The sequence below is a fragment of the Accipiter gentilis genome, chromosome 30, assembly GCF_929443795.1.
Source record: "Accipiter gentilis chromosome 30, bAccGen1.1, whole genome shotgun sequence".
Classification (NCBI taxonomy): Eukaryota; Metazoa; Chordata; class Aves; order Accipitriformes; family Accipitridae; genus Astur; species Astur gentilis.
In genome coordinates this window covers 4,792,401-4,812,394 of record NC_064909.1, presented here as the reverse complement: position 1 = coordinate 4,812,394, position 19,994 = coordinate 4,792,401, and the positions used below count along the sequence as shown (strand labels likewise).

Sequence of the window (19,994 nt, the reverse complement as noted above, 5' to 3'; positions counted from 1 at the left end):
ATAGTTAGCAACTTTATTAGCATGCACACATGTATGTATGTTGAATTTTTACAGAGGGAATCTTTTTCCTTGATGTGGGGAATGATTTTGCAACGGGATAAACTGAAAGCACTTTTAAAGGCAGCTGCTTTGCAGAGAATGAAATCTCAAACAACCCAAAAGAGAAACTGTGTAGACTCCTGGGAAAAGTTAAAATGCAACATATTTGACTGAGCCACAAGCAACAGATTGGATAGGGTCAGAGAATCAGAAATGGAAACAGTCCAAAACTCTCACTCTGCAATGTTATACAGACATCATGGAGATCAATAGGATTCCCCAGAGAGCCTTACTTCAAGTAGGATTGCCCAGATGGTTAACAAGGTCATACTTGTGCATGAATCATTTTCATCTTTATTACTAGTAAGGAAAAAAACCTGCATTAAAAAAAAAAAAAAGGGCGGGGGCGCAAAAAAACCAAACAAAAACCCCAAACAAACAAAAAAACCCCAAACCCACACACTCAAAACCTTTATTTGCCAATACGAAGGCAACTTTCTTTCCACTTCTGTCCTTGAAGTCTCTGGAGTAAAAGGACTATTGCTGTTACTGTGGGCAGGCAGACCTTTTGGGCCTGTTGCTACACATTTACTGAAAAATTTAAGTACATAGTTCCTATTTCAGATCACCTTTTAAGATAAGTTTTTTAAGGTAAGACTGGAGAGAGAGTTTTGAAACAAACTTTGGTAGGACTAAGTTTTGATTATAGGGTTGTCCAAGGCAGAGATTATGGCAAGCTGTGTGGGATAGCATTATGGAAATTGTAGACCAACCAGAGATGGAGGGATGAGGAACAACAGTATCCAAAAACTAGATGCATTCCTGAAGATGCCTATGCTGCCTGCCTCCACGCTCCTTACAGATGACAGATTTTTCATGACACTTCCCCCCGGTGTGAAATTATTCCTCCTCCCTCTGTAGGCTGCGCATAGGAGGATTATGGGTGGTCAACATTTTAAAAACTGATTGGAAATGGAGACAGAAAAGTGTACTGAAGGCCAGATAGACTTGCTGCAGGACCTATCTCTGCCCTCTCTGTGTGGAATTAGAATTGCAAAGCCTGATGCTGTAACCTCTAAATGGAGATTTTTCTGTAAATCAAGTGGTAAGGTTTCGTGCTCTTTGGGAAGTGATATGTGCACCACAGCAGAAGTCTGTGCAGTTTATCAATAGGCTACAATAATGACTGATTACTCCTTGTCAATTTAGCAGTTCAAATAAAACTATTAATATGGCAGCATACCTAGAACCTCCAAACTCCAGTGTAGATAATGGTAAAGAGATCAGGGTCTAATTGCATAAATGTGTCAACGAGAGCCTGAACTTCATAGAATTTGAACTCTAGATAAGACTAATTATAGGAGTGAAATAGGCACATGGAGGGTGAATTAAATTTATTGCCCAGAGTAACCCAGCAGGTCAATAGCAGAGCTCACAGTAGGATTTCCAAAAGCATTCAAATTTTGGAGGAAAATCTGATTAGGGAGGAACTCTGAGCTCAGTGGTTTGCTTTAAATAAAAGGAACAATCGGAAGTTACTTAATTTGGATATGTAAAGTACCATTTAAAAAAATAGAGTACATTTGAAAAATAAAGGGCTTTTTAATCTGAGAAGGGTAAAACAAGAACTCTGAGGGCTAGCCAGATAGTTTAAAATGAACAGCAAAGCACGTATTTCTTTTCACATTAAAAGTGATAAACTAATGAAACCAGTTAGCAAAGGGTGTAGCAGATCCTTCATCCCTAGACATTTTCAGAAAACACTGAAAGCGTTTCATGAAAGACAGGTGTTAGCTTTGTTCTACTTGGCTCTGTAAAAGAGTAAGTAGGCAGCATGCTATGCTCTCCATTACCAGAACTAGGTGGTTCTTATGTGTACAGCACTAAATTTTAAGATCTAAACCAACAAAAATTCTTCAGATATCCTGAGTCCAGTTCCAGGAGCCCTGACTATTTGGCTATGAAAAATCTAACCTAAGCTCTTACAAAGAAATTAGCCAAACCTGAATACTCTTGTATTTAAAAAAAGAAAAAAGAAAAAAAAAAGAAGTTGGAATTATAATCAGTTTTTTGAAAGACCAAAACCCGAATGCACCTGTAAATGACTCTGCACTTCCTGTTTCATCATGGACTAGAAGATCAACCAAATCACTATAATACAAGGCAGGCTAAGTGTCAGGGGGGGAATTTTGTTGATTTTTTTTTTTTTTTTTTTTTTTTTTTTTTTTTTTTTTCTTAAATCCAGGAACTACTGGAAGGCTTGCATGGATGTCTGAAGGAGTGAGATTTTAAAAAGGTTTACCCAGCATCTTTCATGTCAGACTCGTATCTAACATGTGAGAACTCCACATGTGGTTCAGTTTAAAACACTCCAGGAAATGAAAATAAATGCTGAAGAAAAATGTCAGATAATGCAGCATATGCTAGAATGTGTTTGTTCTTAGGGATTTTTGAAGTTGTATCTATTCCTGGTGTGCCACTTCTGGCTGGTGGATTCTGCTGTCTGACTTTTCAGGAATAGTAATAGTAGTAGTGGCTATTTTTGCATTTCCTTTTCTGTAATCTCTGTATTCAAGATGTTATGTTCTGGTCTATCCATTTCATAGAATATAGGTTGCCTGGCAGCATGTATCAAGCTACTAAATTTTATTTTACTTAGTCTTCCTTTTCACATTTAAACGTGGGTAGCATGGACTATAGCAGTTTTCTGTTTAGTTTTCCTTTTAACAAAGTGTTTTGTAGCTGACATCTGAGGAGTCTCGGAGTTGATCTGGGTTTGTTATGGCTAAAGCTGCAGAGGAAGTCCAAGTGAATCCAAGATAATTGTAGTCCTCAGGATAGCCATTTTATTAACAGAATTAGCTTCATTAATCTTTCTAATCTGATGATTAAATAAAGGATAAAACATCATCAGAGCAAGACAAAAACTATGTTAAAAAAACCCAACACTATTAAATGGTATCTAAAGATCTTATTGTAGTACTTTCTAAAGGAAATAAAAATAAAAATAGAACAAGAGAGAGAATGTTCCAATGATGTTTTCTTCTGGAAATAAAAATGCTGTTTCCTCTGGCAGTTTTTTAGAAAGGCACATAAGATAGCATTGGGGGCTACATTTTCTGTCAAGTTTTTGAGGTATTTTTTGCCAATTCTGGGTATTTGTTCAAGAAACTAAAAAAAAAAAAAATTAAAAAATTAAGTGTTTTGATGCCATTATTGAATTTGCTTTTTTCATGGATTGAATGATTGAACATATCTAATATTAATAATTTTGTGTGATTGAAACTGCCACCTTTACTGGCAAAATGTTTGTCTAATACAAGATTTTAGAAATGAACTTCTCCTTTAGGAATGATGTTACTCTTTAGATATTGGACTGAGACTTGAGAGGTGCATCCAGTTCCCAGTCTGTTACAGACATCCTTACTTAAAACCCCAATGCAGAAAGGGTGATGGACAGGGAAGTCGGGGACTCAGAGGGTTGATGCAGATATGACATCATTGTGTGTGCACTCTGTGTGTGTGCTCAGTATGGAAAAGGACTAGTGTGTCTGCACGGCAGCCAGTTACTGTAAATATGGCTTGCAGGTGCGTGGGTCACGTAGTGTGAAGGTAGAATGAAGTCTTTCATTCTAAACTGAACAAACATTTAAAAAGATGCATTTTTTTTAAAAAGCAGATACTTTTGCAAGTAACTCCTTTCTTCTTCCAAATTTCTTTAAAACTTAACTTTTAGCATAACCTGGACAAACTCTCTGAATTGATGCAATTCTTGGCAGGCTGCAAGTAGGAGAGCTATTTCCAGGAAGGATACTTTTGTTTAAAGACTTGATGCCAATTCTGTTTTACTATTGTGGTTCACCTATCGTGCAATGTTTATTGTAATGTCAGTGTTTGTTGTAAAGCAGCTCAGGTTACAGATATATATGTGAAAGGACATAGAGAATATTTGTGTAGAACTTACTTCTTCCTTCCAGCTTCGTAACCCAGAGAAGAATGTTTATTTGTAATTCTTGAAGCTTGTGTATTCATGCTTTCATCTTGGTGCTTGCTGAAGGATATTTTTTTTTTTAACTGGGAAATAAATATTTTTGTCAGGTTTGCAATCTCCTTCTGTTTCTGTAACCAAATTTAGATAATTCTATAAGGTGACTATTCATTTTTTTTGTTTATATTTCCAGTTTCTTTCCTCAGAAATAGAGGGGTATATGTGGTAAACCTGAATGGGAAAGTAGGAGACACATTTTTAGAAATTGCATTAAAGTTACTAAAAATTATCAATTACAGGGATATCTAAACAGAGACCTTGTATTTTAAAAAATTATGAGCTTGCAATTCCCTGGATGAATAATAAAACCTCTTAAGTTATCATTTTTTGGTGTCTTGATTTAAAAACTGTTCCAAATCTTTTTTATTACTTTTTAAAAGCTTATCCCTTATGTTAGGAAAAAGAAAAAAAAACCCTGGTCTCTTGACATAGCAGGACAGCTGAAATAGTAATGAGAAGCATTCTAAGATGTAAGAATGAGGTTAGAAGTAGAGGAGCATGGCTCTTTTTCCAAAATAGAATTCAGCATTTTTGAGTAATTTTAGCATAGCTTTGCTCCTGAAATATTATTTATTCCTGTTGTTTGCTTGTGACAACTTCATGCCACTTCTGAGCTGTATATATATTGTCTCTGTATGTTCCCATTCTCTTTTCCCTAGGTCCTTTGATCTTCTCATTCACTTGTGTTTTTCAATGGAAGATATTTCAGTCCCTGTGTTATGTTATTTCATCAGCTTTCTTAAGTTCTGCCTATCTGAAGGAGTGTTCTTTGTTTCTTGCCTGGGGGTAGTCTACAGGGCTGTTCCTCTTTGGCACTACCTCAGAGCAGCGTGGCCTTCTGGGTAGTTAGAGTTCAGCCCTCTGACGTTCTTTTTCGGCCTTGGGTGCCAAGGTGAGACTTGAAAAAAGCCCCTGAGGTCCATCACTCTGTGGTGACTCAGTGGCGTTCAGCACTGCTGACAGGTTGATTATCAGCCAAAATTTTGTGAAGGGTACACTAAGGTAAACTGCAAAGTAAAATGGGGATTTTTGTCATGTTAAAAGACCAGTGTTGCACAGAAAGAGATGCAGCTTGGATGCTGGGGAATTTTCAGGCAAGTCTTGATAGGTTCTACAGGTGTTTCCTAAAATAAGATATTGTGCATTTTCTGGAAAATTGGGGGAAAGAGCTTAGTAATTCATAGTTACTGAGATCAAAGATGCCTCTGGGCACACCTCCAGGGCTATCTAAATTGCATATTCTGTAGTTGCAGCCACTTTAGTTGGGGGGGTGTGCCGGGAGGGAATCTCATTCGTATCTAAATCAAATTGACAAAATAGAAGAGTAAGAATTTGCCAACCGGAGTTTTTCTTCCATCTGCTGATGAACTCTGGCTTGCAGCTGATGCTGGTATTGCACATCAATAAGCTACTTAAAGGTTCCAGCGAGTGTCATCGAAGTACAGTTTGTCCATTTGCAGCATATTGAAACAAGCTGTTTCCTTCCTAATGGAGGACTAATTTCTATCGTGAATACAAATGGCGATTACATTTAATGTGCCTTTCAGATAAGAAAGGCCTTTCTCTTTTCTTCCCAGACAGCTGAACTGAACTCAAACTCATAAACAGTAGTTGTGGTTTTAATTTTTTTTTTAGTTGGAACAAAACTTAGATTCGTTGCTAACTGGAACAAAGCTCACACAGCTTTACTTACAAATGAACCTGAAATAGAACTGACCCAAAGTGGATTCAGTTCCCTGCTACCTTCTTTTAACTGGCTAGTTGATGATTGTAAGTCAGTAGGATCTCTCTCGGAAGTTACTAAAAGGTGTTGCGCAGTAGTGTTTGAAAGACTGAAAACATGAACCTTTTGTGGGAAGGGTCTGAGATCAATGCTGAAGTGTCTGCCCAGTTTGCACTGAGGTTTCATGTAAGGTATATTTATTTTCTAATAGTTAGTCTGGGAAGATCTTCACTCTGAGGCACCTTTATTCGAGCCAGGGTTTCGTTGATGTTCCAAACTTCTGTTTTAAAATACAGTTGGGTAATAGGCAAGTTCCAGAATCTTTTTTACAGAGGACTAGAATAGGATTAATGGGTGAAAAACTGAAGGGCAACTTCACATCATCTAAATATCACCATTTCCTAGTACTTATTTATATCCTGCCTTTGGAGATTATTTTACCTCATTTAGAAAGGATTTGAATTTATGCCACCTCAGTCTTGGATCTTCCAACTGTTAATCTCCCTGATTTTTGAGGTCTAAAAATCAACATGACTATTTCCTTTATTTTTCGTGTGGTAATGCTGTGTGGATATTTCCTACTGTATACTGTCTTGAGTTTCCCAGAGTATACCTGGCAGGAGGAGAGTGCAAGAAAGGAGCTTTTTGACCATAAAGAGAAGAAAAATACCACATGCTTTACAGGAAACAGGTAGTGTTACTTTGATATCTTAATCTGTAAGACTTCACACAGGAAGTCTTACTTAGTAATTTCCATATTTCCTTACTTCCCTTAAGGAAATAAGGAAAAATGTATGCAGTGCACAAAAACTGTTGTATATGACCAGGAAAAGTACCAGTCAATCCTAAGGTCTTCTGCTTATCCAGGTACTTACTCTTATGCAGATAGCTATTTCATGATGATTGTCCAAAGTGTTGCAAAGGTGTCTACTCAGGGGAAATATTAGGAGAAACTCCAAATATCTGTGTGGTTAAATCATCATGTTTGGGTGATTCCTGAGACTGAACAAATGTGCCAACTAGGAGTTTGGCTTAGGTGTATGAGCAAATGGTTATCTGAAATTGTACTGTAGTAAAATAATTTGACAGCATTTATCAGTTTTTAACATGTAGTAATCAGCTAACTGTGATGTGCTTGCAGTCCTGATTCTCTATTTGGCATTTTATTTCTAGGTGTGTAGGTAACCCCCTCCCTTCTGGTTACAGTTCTGTAGCATGACATTTAAAAAATGTCCTTAAGCCAAAATGATAAATGTGTTTTAAATATTTTGTGACAGCTAATTACTTTGGAGAGTGCCACTGCATTAGTGCATTAAAGAATACATTTTGAAAAGCCTTGTGATGAAATTACAGGTCAGATCTTACCACATGATGCAATTCCTTTATTCTTAAATCCGATAACCATCTGCTTGGGAAAGTGATTGTGCTCTTTTCTTTAAATACATTTAGCAGATGTTTCAAGTGAATGGCTTTATGCAGACTTCTGTTTTGTAGGTGATGTTACTGTCCTTTCACTCAGAAAGTCTAGCTGAGTGTTGTTCAGCTAAACCAGCTCTTATGCAGCATACTTCGTGTTATCTCTGGGCTTGTATAGGTTCTTCATACTTCATCTTCATTACTGTTCCTAAAATAATGCAACCTCCATTTCTAGTGTGGATGCAGTTATAGTACAGTGAAAATGCACTATGTAACTTAGTCTTATGAAGGCAGGGGAATAAGCCATACTAATGGAAGACATTTATGTCACCAGAGTAACTGTACTGGGTTAAATAAACCAAGAAAACAGCACACACACATGCTGGAAACACTCATACTGGTATGAGTCTCCATCGACCCGTTCAAGCACAGAACACCCTGAATTGTTAGTCTAGGCAGCCTCATCTCTCAAGGTTATTGACTTCTTTTTCCACTCATGAAGAAATTTCTCTCTCATTGATTCATTTCCCGTTCTCATGAATTCTGATTTTAGGTGTTTAGAAACCCTAACCAGTTTGTGCATATAACTGTTAAACACCTTAATAATAGTTAATACCTTGTGCCATATATACTCTCACCACCTGAAGCTTTCAAGAAAGTGAAGATACTCTCTTCCCGTCTTCAGAGGAGGAATTCAGAAACTTGGTTTCGTGCAGTGACGCTTCAGTGGTCATGCTGCTTGATGCCTTTGCAGCCATTTGTACTGCTCTGCTGTCTTGCGGCATGTAAATACAGCCATCTGTCCAAGTTCATTTTCTGAACTCTACCAGAAAATGAACCATGAACACCCTAGTCCCAGTACAGTGGTCCATAAAAGCTGTTCTTCCTTGTAATACACAAAATGAGTACATGACTTATGAGCGTGCAGGTGTGCATGCTTGTGCACAAACACATGTGCATTTGTGTGTTACCATGCATTTAAAAATGCTCCTCCATTGGTGCCTGGGAGGCCTTAGGTACCGTAATCATGAAAGATCGAAGTCGTATCGCACGTGATTCCGGACACTGCAATTGAATATCAGTATTTTTAGAATTGATTTCTGAATACTGTGGTTATTTCAGCTGAATCTTGTTTTTTCCCTGGCTGCTTCTGTCTGTATTATGTCTGTGCATGTGTCTGGCATTGGAAAGTGTTTGATCTTTTCGGTAGGTCATGCAAGATGTTTGATTACTTTTGAGTATGAGTAAATAAATGATAGAATCCCCTGTGGCCAAAATTTCTTAACTTTTATTTATATCATTGTGGTCAATTACAATGCGGCAAGCTGTGTTATGTTTCTCTGTAATTATAGTAATCAAATATGTAACATTCATAATGAAAAGCAGATCTGTGAACTCTGTGGCAGTGCACTGACTCTGAAAGGGACCTGCTTCCTTTGGTCAGAAGAGCAAGAGTCTGTGGGGGAAAAAAATCATGGAGGTAAACAGAGGTTCTAGGGAAGTTTTCTTGACATGTTTTCTGGGCAATTTCTTTAAAAGTCAACTTCACCTCATGTAATTAATGATGTAACGTGAAATCTGTTAATTTTCAGATAATATTATAAAATAAAATTTTCTCAGCTATTTTGCTGACCTTATATAGCCTATTGCAAAGCTATCAATTTTAGGTGAGCTTGCTAGGGTTTTAGGCATGAGTGCTGGGGAAAGTTTGCAAGTTTAATCTTACCTCTAGCTGTTGTTTTGGTCAAGAGTTTGCTTCTATTCCAACAATGATGGTGGTTTTGAAAGTTTTTAAATTACTTGGTCTGCAGTCATTTTGACTATACTGAAAAGTGTCACTATTAATGTTTTATTTTCTATTAAATAAGTTAAAATAGGTACTCTTATTAGCTATTTAAATTGAAGCAGAAAAATCTTGTGGTTAAAGAACGAAAGACCAGCACAGATTCTGTCTCTAGTCATTTTCTATTAGATTACAACTGTTCTGATTTTCTTATGCATTTTCATGGAAATAATATTTTATCAAAATTGGAAAAGTAAATGCCCCTCAAAACAGCAGGCCTAACCCCCCCAACCTTTGCAGATATCAGCTCTTTAAACACAATCCCTTCCGTCCTCCTTTCAGAGAAGTTGTGTGTTCAAAGAGAAACTTTTTGTTATGCTGCGCTCAGCAAGAGTTAATACATACTGACTTCTCAAGTCCTATATGACTCAAATAACCATCTGCAGTGACAGATGATGGGCTTGGAGGTTTGTTTTAAGCTATCTAAATGTCAGATAATCCTAGAACATCACAACAAGAGGTGTAAAGCAAGTTTTACGATTTAATTGTTTCTGTTGCTTATACAGTCCATTTAGGTTTATACTGTTGCCAAAATCCTAAACAGCTTTGTGGTTGAAGATGTTTTGCTGTGTTTCATATACTGTCTAGCTGAGGAACATCAGAGTAAAACTTACTCAACCTTTATGCTGTTAGGAAGTTCAGTTATGGAAAATGCATTTTTCTAGTCATTTTTATATTTCAGATCCGAGACTTATGTCAATGACTATCCTTAAATTTCTATCGAGAGACAAGATGGTGTTTAAATGAGTACAGTGCACCTAATCCTAGGTGACGTTCTTGTGTTGGAATATAGGTGGCTGACGGGCTCTGTTATGATCAAATAAAACCTATGGTAATGGAGCACAGAGCCACTGAAGGTAATGGTTTATCACTTGTTTACAACAGGCCTCAATTTGCTCCATAGGGCACGCAAAACCTCTGCTGGTGCTGTCAGCTAGAGTGAAAAAAAACGCCCCCAAATGGCGATGGAATGATTCAGGCTGTACAGTGGTCAAGAATGTAAAATCATCTTCAAATATGAAGCATCGATGCAACCCAAATAATTGCATAGCATATTCTAATCTTCTTCATCCCTATAAGATTAGAGAGCGTGTGTTGTATCCTTAGCAAAATCTTAGTCTAAGAGAATTCTGTCCGAGTTTCATATTTTTTGGAGTGGGAATTATGTCTTGCACCTGAGAGGAGGAAAATAGTGAGCTTCTAGATGAGCTTAGGACTCAGTTTTTCCGAAGAACACATAGCACTTAAAAGCTTGCAAAAAACTAACCTTGAGGAAGAGCTGATTTATTTTCACAATCTTCTGCATATTTTGATTAAATTTTACATTAGTCCAGAGTTGCCCAAGTATTGTGATGCTTTGGAAATGCTGCAGAGAAATATTTCGGCAATTTTTTGTTTGATATTGTTTTTATTGATGAGTACGGACTGAATGGAAAAGAAGTTGCCTCCTAGATGTGTACCCATTACAGTTGTTTAAAAAAAAAAACAACAAAAAACAACAAAAACAAAACGTAGTTGGACGGCTCTGATATTGCAGGAAGACAGGATGTGTATTGCTTGACAAAGTGAAGCTTAGCTGAAGAACAGAAGAAATGGCCCAGTGGGCAGTCCAGAGACTCCCAAGAGACCAGAGTTCAGTTTTTGTTTAACCATAGACTTCTTGTATGACTTTCTGGCAAGTCATTTAGTCTAGCTTGTGCCTTTGAGAGTATCTCATTTTACATATGGGGAACTGTCTCAGAAGGGTGTTGAAAATAAAATCCATTAATGACTATGAAACTATATAAATACCTTCAATATGCTGAAACTTGGCCATGGTTTCAACACAGGTTTTTTCCTCTGAAAGTATGTCTGGGTTTATGGATGATTGCCTTTTGTTCCCTGAAACAGGCTCCTAATATGCTTTATTAATGCCTGGAGTTTTTGAAGATCTGTGCTGCTTTTCAGCAGTCATTGTATTCATCTCAATGCATTGCCATGAAGGGTTATTTTAGCAATATAGTAGTTGTTTAAAGTACCTTTACAATTAATCTTACTTGCACCTACTAAAACTCTGTATTTTAACAAAAGTCACAGCAATATCATGGGCCAGTAACAGGATAAAATGCTTTGGTGATCAAACATTTTGCTCAATGATAGTTGTTACATCTTTTGTTGCACGTGGAGAATGTGGTGTGTATGTGCTAGGCATATATTTTGCAATCTGTCTTGCTTACAGCAAAGCTGCTCTTGTATCAACTCCTCTGTCCCATCCCTAGTTTGCATCTTGCCTTGTTCCCTGTTGTCCTTTTGAACAGTTGTGTGTTTTTAGATATCTTCTCATAGTGTCTCTCTGCTTGTATACATGCTTGGCTGCATTTAGAGAGAAGTATTTTTAGTCAGAGAAGGGTCAGAATCAGAATTGCTGTGATCAGACTATTTCCGTTGCATTCAAGGATGTCTGTTAAATTTAGCTGAATTTGGCCAGTCATTCTGTTTCTGGTTACGTATGACTAAGGGCATTTGGTGAAAAATTCTGGAAACTTTAGATTGTGCTGTGTGTATCTTTTGTTATTTATAAAATAACATTGCATAGTCCCCACCTTCTTCTAAGTGTAGTTTAATGTGCAGATTGAAAGAAAAGGCATGTAGTTTACATTCTAGTAATCTGACTGTTCTGGAGATATTTATACCACTGTGTTTCTAAGCATTGAATTAGAAACATTTTACGCAAAATTAGATTTAAATCAGTCATTTTCTTTCCATACTTGCTTTGATACATGAAAGATGAAAGACCTGAGAAGGATTCCCATCAGTTTAGGGGATTCTGCTTTTTTGGGGGTGTTCTCTTTGTATGTAAGGTCAGCTGAGGCAGCTGAGCTGCCAGCTTCTGGCAAAAGTACTAATTCATGTGACTGATGAGACTGTCACCATAGGTACTCACTGAAATGAAATGTGGGTATTTTATAAATCTAAAAATAAGAATATGTCCATTTCATTCTCATTGGTATTAGAACATTTTAAGACTGAAACATACTTTCTTTGTAAAAGAGACTCTCTTTTATAAATAGTTCATTCTGTTTAGAGCATCAGCAAAAATTCTGAATCAAAATCAGTAAGCAACATTTCTAATAAATTGTATATGAAAACAGTCCACTTGATGTGTAATGGAAACTTGGGTTCAGTCCTCCAGCCTTTTTCCTAAGTTACTTCCAGTGTTGTTTTGTACTTAAATGGGCAGAACAGAGATTTTGTGATGGTGGTCACCAACTCCTCCAGATGCCTGAGTCTCTGCTGGAATGGTGTTGCGTTTTTTATATATGTGTGTGTGTGTGTACACTGGGTTTGAAACTGCATAAAGTATTTTACTGAAAGCTTAACCAAACAGTATATAGTACTGATGCAAACAGAGCATTAGGTGTGCCTGTCTTTAATGCAGCCATCTGTTGAGTGCTATATCAGTTTTTCAAAAGCCTCCCTCAGCATAGACATCAAAGTGTATTCATGCACCTGTGCCTCTGATCTTCTAATATTTTTCTTATTTAAAAAACTGCAAAGGGAGAGGAGCTGTATTTCAAGATCAGTAGCTTTATTTAAAACCAAACAACAAAAAAAAAACCACCAAAACTCCCCCACAAAACTCATGTTGCCAGTTCAGAAATTGTTAAAAATGACTTTACTTAATATTCAACACTTTATTTATGGAAAAACCCTCAACCATGCTTCCATTTTCCTTTCCTCTGAGTAACCCCTGGCCTTGCTAGCACCTATTTCCTGCCTCATCTATTTACAGTACAGCTGCTGAGACAATTTTCTTGATCCGTTGGTCCGATGACATCAGCCAGACCTGTGAACTCCACTACCGGCTCACCCTTGAAAGGCACAGAAGTGCTTTTGTGAGAAGCTGGTTCATGGAAGGAGGAGCTTGCGTCACCCTGATAGGTTCAGCAGCTGTGGCCCAAAAGATAGAAAAAGCCCAGGTGCCCCTCTTTTAACAGTCGTCTCAGGTGATGAGAGAAACCTGGAGACAAAAAAGGTGGCGCCATGAAGCTGCCTGCTGAATGTAGACAGGCAAAGCCTGGCATAGCCTGGATGTTTTGGCGTCTCCTTCTTTCCTCATTTACTTACTAATTGGCAAAGATAACAGATTGGTCTCCCAAGTTATTAGTGTGAATTGTCATCTCATGCTGGCCTAGTGCCACAGCCTGATGCCATTCACGACTTAGGGGGCAGCTCAGTGTTGTTTGCTGACAGGGGTGAAGCAAGGCCCACCTTCCCCTGTTGCAGCAGAGCAGCGTGACGTGGAGGAGGAGGAGGGCTGTGGTGGGGTGGGAGAGGAGGTAGCCTGTTCCCAGCCACAAGCCCCATGTGCAGTTGCCTCAGTGTAGCAGAAGCGCCAGGAAGGTTCTGGGGTTTCTGCCTGTGGAGAGCAGGGCTTGGCTGGACTCCGGTCATGCGGCATGCTCCCTTCTTTTTGCCCTGCATCCATTTGGTCTGGCGCTGACAAGGACCCATAGTCCTGCTGCTTTTTCACTTGGGGGAAGAAGGAGCTTTTTGGGCCACATCTCCTTTTCCCGTTTTCTCACCTGCCCTGTGTAACCTGATTTGGTACACAGCAGGCCTGATCTCATCAAGTCCCGTGTAAGTGTCAGGGCCCAGGAGGCACCAACAGGCTGCTATGTCCCTGTCTGGCCCCTGGGGCTCCCCCCACGCTGCCCAGGGCCCAGGACCCCATGTCAGCCCCCAGGGGCTGTCAGCGTCTGCCCCAGCGATGCTGCAGCATGGCTGGTCCCCAGCTCCCCACAGCCCTGCCCAGCCCTGGGCTCTGCTGAGCTGGGCCTACCTGCAGGCCCATATCCCAGCCTGGCCCTGGCCCTGGCCCTGGTCCCCATCCCCATCCCCAGGGAAGTGCCTTATGCCCAGGGCTGGAGCTGTCCTCGTGCCTCCCTGACTGCCCGCTCCTGGCTGGAGTGGTGGGACACAGGACAGGCCCTGGCAGACAAGGCCCCTTGAGGCACCCTGGCAGTGGGCATGGAACTTTTATCTGTGTGCTTTACTTACTAAAATAGACTAAAAATATAGTATTAATGTACATCACGTCGCTTCTCTCGGTCTCTGAAATCATGTGACAACTGCTATGTGACAGTAAGAGCTATTGATTGCATAGTGGTTTAGTTACAGTTTAATTTTTGAGAGATGGGTGGCTGCAAAAACTGTCTGTAGTGTGTGGGTTACCATTAAGATACTCAAATCCAGCAGTATTTAGAGTTGCTGATGAAATGTTTGGTAAAATACAGGAGGATTTCTAATGAGCTCTTCATTGCGGTGCCTAAATGTACAGGAGCTTATTCCCACAGCCCCTGAAATCTTCAAGTACAGCAGCTTGATACTGAGCACTTGTATTTCATGCTGAGCAAAGGTGATCTCCGCAAGAGCAAAGACTCCTTAAAATCCATCAGAATGGTGCAGAAATAAACAGATTTTGTATTTAAGAATAAGGGGATAAAGCATGTATGTCTTTCTCCCAGTGGGGATACAAAGGGAGTATTATAAACACGTGTTAACCGGCTGTACGAGCTGTGTGTGTTCATTTCCCCTGTTCTGTGACCAGAGCTGATCTGTCTCACTGGAATCTGAATAGGTCACAGTGTTGTTTTTCACATTTGCATAGCTGGGGTCAGTATAAATTACAGTAAAAAAAGTTATTTGATACTACCACTTTTTAACTTTCTTCCTTGTCTCCTTGGAAATAGTGGTGCAAATGTATGGCAGAACAGTGCTTTAAATATTTTGATTTGTAAAATTCACTGGGTTCAAGCTTTCCAAGTGCTAAGGGCACACACTTCTTTTTTACTTCAGTGGAGGTGCAGGGTCCTCAACACCTCTTTGCTCTGTTGGTACTGAACTGTAGACCTGCCCATGTGTTCTGCCTACACCTTAGCCGTCACAAGTTCTGGAAAATTTTGTTTCCTGCATGTGCAGTCACTTGATTTGGGAACCCTTCTAAGTTTTTTTCTAATTCTCTTCTTGATTGCAGATTGACTTGGAGCCAGAAGGGAGAGTGTATGTCATCATAGACCTTTCAGGATCGTCAGGTGAAGGTAGGGCCTTTCAATATTTTATCTTATTCTTTCATGAATGGAATCTTCCAAGGGCCTCTGCAATGGGAGTGTTAGAGGAGGTGCTGTGCCAATATCATCTTCAATCTGTATGAACTCAAGTTAAAAAAACCGCATTTTGATGTATCTGCCTGTGAGTCAATGAGCAGTTGCAGGTCATCTTACCCTGTTAATCACCGATGGTAACAATACCAGCTAAAAGGACAGTAATGACATGAGAATAGTTTAATAGTATTAATGTCCAGAAGAAACTTCCAAATTCTTATTTTTGGAAGAATGCTAATCATTATGTAAGTAGAAATGATAAAATGTCAAAGTTGGGGTAAGAGTTTATTTGCTTTTTAAATTATTCTCATATTTGGTATTTTTCCACTAAATGTTTTCTTTTTCAAGTAATGACCAAAACATTAGAATGATAAGAGGTGTTTTCATTTTTATGACACAACAGTTATATGTTGGAAAAAAACCAAAGAAAGATGGAAGAGAAATATCTATTAAATTCTTAAGATATTTTTGTGCTCTTAAGTGGGAAGAGAGTCAGGTGGTATATGGTGGGAATAAGAGAATTTATGAAGAAGCAAGTCTGTATATTTTAATCACGCTCCTGATGACAGCCTGACCTGCTGAAATGGTCTAGTTGTCCAGTTTGGGTTTGATTATTTTAAATTATGTCCACTGATCAGCTTTCCCCAGTAGCTAATAGAGTTCCACTAGAGGTTATTGTTGGTTCACAGTACATAAAGAAGATTCACATAAACCCTGACAGGAGCTGAATAGAAAATGCTATGAAATGAAATTATTTTGCCTGGTGCAGTTGAGAAACAGGAGAAGAATGCGTTTGTATTTCTATTCTTTGTAATGAATTGTTGTGCTCTGACCAATTACTAACAGTAGCTTGCAAAACCACATATTGCTATAAATTCTGTATTTTAAAAACAAAGCAAACTATTGCTTAAACTTCATCTTATAGCCACATTTCATACCCACATATGTTCTGCCTTTTTTGGTGCATATTGAAGAAAATATCAGATAAATAGTAGTTTCCACATATCTTGCTAATTGGCGTGCCAATGATGGAACTAAAATGTGGTTAAAGGCATTGGTGTGGTTCTGTCATAGGGCAGGTAGATGTTCTTCTAACATTCCATTGATAATTGATACCCAAATGAGCATAGTGTTACTATTCCATCACAAGTTGCATTCAGGTGTGTCAGACTGTCAAAGGGCAGGAAGAATGGTGTTACGTTGTACTTCAAAAGTTCTTTAAAACTCTATAACCTTTTATACAGGAAAAGAAAATATGCCTATGGTAATGTCTCCTATATTATGTGATGCATTACCCTCTGACACTTGAAAGGTGCTTGGAAAGAAATTTGCAGAACTAGAATTTGTGTCATTGCATTAGCATTGAAGGGGAGCACTCAAATGGGAACAGAGCACTGAGGGGAAACAGCTTTTGAAATGCTGTCTTATGGGAAGCCCTTGCAAAGACAAAGAGGCTTTAGTTAGGGTGAATTTGGTAGAACCCTGGAGAAGTGGGTGTGCTTATAAAATGCAATAGAACTTGCATAGTTTTACAGCTTACCCATACAATTAAATAACTGTGGAAAACTGTTGTGTAGAAGTATTGCAAAATTTTCTAGGAAAGTTAAGATTTTGCTCATGAGGAAAATTGGGCCAGGTTTGTACAACAGTTCATAAACTGTTTTTATGGTGTTTTGTTAGCGATGTTATGAAATCCTATTTTTAGACTGCTTTATTAGGGCTGAGGCCTAGGTAATTTTGGATGAGTCTTTTCACACTTCACCTTAGTGAAGCACCTAGCTTAATATAATTACTGTATGCATCCTTCTGTAGTGATTTGAACACTTAACCCACACAGAAAGTAACTTATTCTACATGTTTCAAAAAAAGCCTATTTCATTAGATCTATGTGTATAAACATATATAAATATGTATGTAAATAGAATACATCTGCTATGTATTTTATGCATTTCAATGGGGCAGGTCACTGTAGTTGATCTGTATTTGTTGACTATAGAAGGAACATAAGATTAAGGTTAGACTAAATGCATGACTTTTGAGTGGCTAGGGTTGGTCGAGGTGATTGCTACTCTTGACCTAATTTCTTAACAAGGATCTTGTTCTTGAGCCCTAGTCTTCATTGTGAATAGCAACAGACTACATAGCGTTGCATGTACACGCTGTGCAAATGAGTGTCACTATTTCATATCAAATTCTGGAGGGGAAAAAATTCGCAATTTATGAAAATAAAAATACCTGTAGCAACAATTTTAACTGGAGGAAGCAATCATGTTGCATGTTTCTCAGCAGTATTTAAAAAACCCAAACAACCAGGCAATAAAAAAACCCCTCAGCCATTGAGATATAGTATATACTTGCCAACCAGTATTGTCCTGTAATTCTGTGTACTGAAAATTGGACTTGTATCTTCTATGTGATATATGCAGATTTCTAATTATCAGCAATCAATAATGTAACTTCAGTTATTTGGCACTTCTAAAAGATTTTTAAGATAGATATCCAAATTCTGTTTTGGTATAATTTGACTTTAAGATTAGTTGAATCCATTAATATGCAGAGAGCTTTGTCCTCTATTAAATTGCCTCTAAGAGGCAAAAGTTCTAATTTTGCAAGTGAGTCCTTATGTGAATAAAATGATATATAGATTGGAAGTTTACATATAAAATCCTAAATGGTGGATAAAGAAGAATCATTCTCATTAGTAGTATATTCTCAATAGTTTTAGTAAGCTTTTACGTAATATTGACATAAGGTGTTGTTACCATATACCTCTTAAAATTCAATCGTCCCTTAGTTCCAGCTGCCAGATTGCTTATCCCTTTGCACTGTCTGCACTTACATGGCAAAACAATGAAAACAGTTCATTGTTATAAGCTGACTTCCTCAACAAAAGTACACAATTCCTCTTCCTCCTTCCCCCTCCTCTAAACTGAATCAGTCATGGACTTTTCATCACTTGGGTGACTTAGGTGTATGGAAAAGATGGAAGTATGGCAGATTACAGAGGGAGGTCAGGAGTACTCCCTGTCACATTGAGACAGACTTGAGAGCCGCCCTTAGATATCAATATTGGCATCTAGCAGTATTTTTATGTGGAACTGTAGAAAGAAGGATTGAGCTGTTGGCTTTGCAACTGACAATTTTTTTCCCTTTCTGAAGACAAGCTACAAATCCATGGGAGGTTATAGAGCTGTGCCAGCTTCTCTGCCACTTCCTATATTATGAAATTTCTTTCAGAACCCGCCTGAAGGAGAAGCTCTGCTTCTCCAGCAGTAACAGTGCACTTGTTAGGGGGCAGCCTGGAAAGCCTAAGGCTTTAGACTGCTCTCCAGTAGGTATCTTGTGCCACTGCCAGCTCTTCCAGTGGACCTCAGGAAATTTGGATTTGTTCTGAAAACATCATTTCCTAGAACTTTCTCCAATTCAATTCTAGTCTTTGAAGCAGAAAAAGGTTGGAAAACACAAATGCTAAAGTCTGAGAAGTGGAGAGCAAACTACATAAAAAGCACTTACAAGAACAACAACAAACCCAACAGGAACATTTTTATCATCTTTACACTAATCCTGTTTTGGAGCCTCCTTATAGCTTATAGCTTCTGGATGTTCGTTTTACACTAAGAGGGAGGGTGCGTAACTACTTATTTTAGCAATCTTTTGTAAATTCTGTAGTAGGAACTGTCTGGCCCACATACTGAAAAGAAAATGGTAAAAGAACTGTTTTTCATGTGGAAGGTGATGTTCTCAAAAGTTAGGAGTTAATTTTTTCTGCTAAAATATGGACATTCCCTTATTATGCTTTCAAAACCAATTCTGCAAAATACTTTAGTATGCTTTGCTGATGTGGACATAGGAAGAGGGAGAGAAAACAAATTTTAAAATAGGTTTTTTAAAAGTCTCCATTTTAAACTATGTAACCAGTATTTCCCTAACACCTGTGATTCAGGTTTTTACACTTGCTATGCCAAAATTGATCTGCAGGGTTTTTCACCTTCTGTAGATTTATTTTATTTAAAATGGCTCTGTGCATTCAGAGTAAATATGTATTTGTGTTTCCCATGAATGGAAACAGCTGTGTCAGTGGAAACTTCCCAAATGTAGATAAGCACTAAGGTATCTATTCTCAGGCTAAAATAACTGCAGCAGTTAATCAGTAAAGTTCTATTTATAAAAATATTTGTTTATAATTTTAATACTTTTATTGGATTTTTTTAAAGTGTTGACAAATAGTACCTGTCCACTCAGAACTTTAAGGGATATTTTAAAAAACAAATCCCTGTGGTCAAACAAACAAATGGAGCTTCTGTGGACCTGACACAGCATCCAGTGGTATTAGTTGGAATTTTTTGCTTAACTTCATTGAGCCACATACTGTATCATAGGTGAGCACACAGGATCTTTAAGAATAAGTGTTTCTGATAACTTGCTTTTGGGATACCAGATCAAAATAAGGGGGGGGGGGGGGGGGGGGCTACTCTGCCAAAATATTTTCAGACTTGCAAAACATGTAATCAGTCAATTCTGCTATTAACCAAACATCTGGTCACTCCACTTTATATATGCAGTTATAAGAAAAACAAAGTTTATAATAGACTGGTGTTTCTAAGAAGTAATTAGCTTGGGAAAGATCTATCATGTTAATTCTCTGTTACTTCGCAAAATGGATCTAATGATTGCATGGGTTTTCAGTCTTTTATCTTGAAGTTCTGCCAGGGCTATGGAGAAGGGTGTATCTGTTTATCAGTCTTTCAATGAACTGGAGACTATAAGACATGCTGTCTTATT

At 38.2% G+C, this 19,994-nt stretch overlaps 1 protein-coding gene across 1 annotated transcript in view; it reads left to right on the top strand.

The window, feature by feature from the left end:
• Nucleotides 1-19,994, top strand: part of PRKCE (protein kinase C epsilon) — a 300,046-nt gene that overhangs the window by 86,738 nt on the left and 193,314 nt on the right. The window contains exon 2 of the mRNA XM_049833478.1: nucleotides 15,086-15,149. Within this exon, the coding sequence (XP_049689435.1) occupies nucleotides 15,086-15,149 (64 nt within the window). The remainder of the gene's footprint in view (nucleotides 1-15,085; nucleotides 15,150-19,994) is intronic.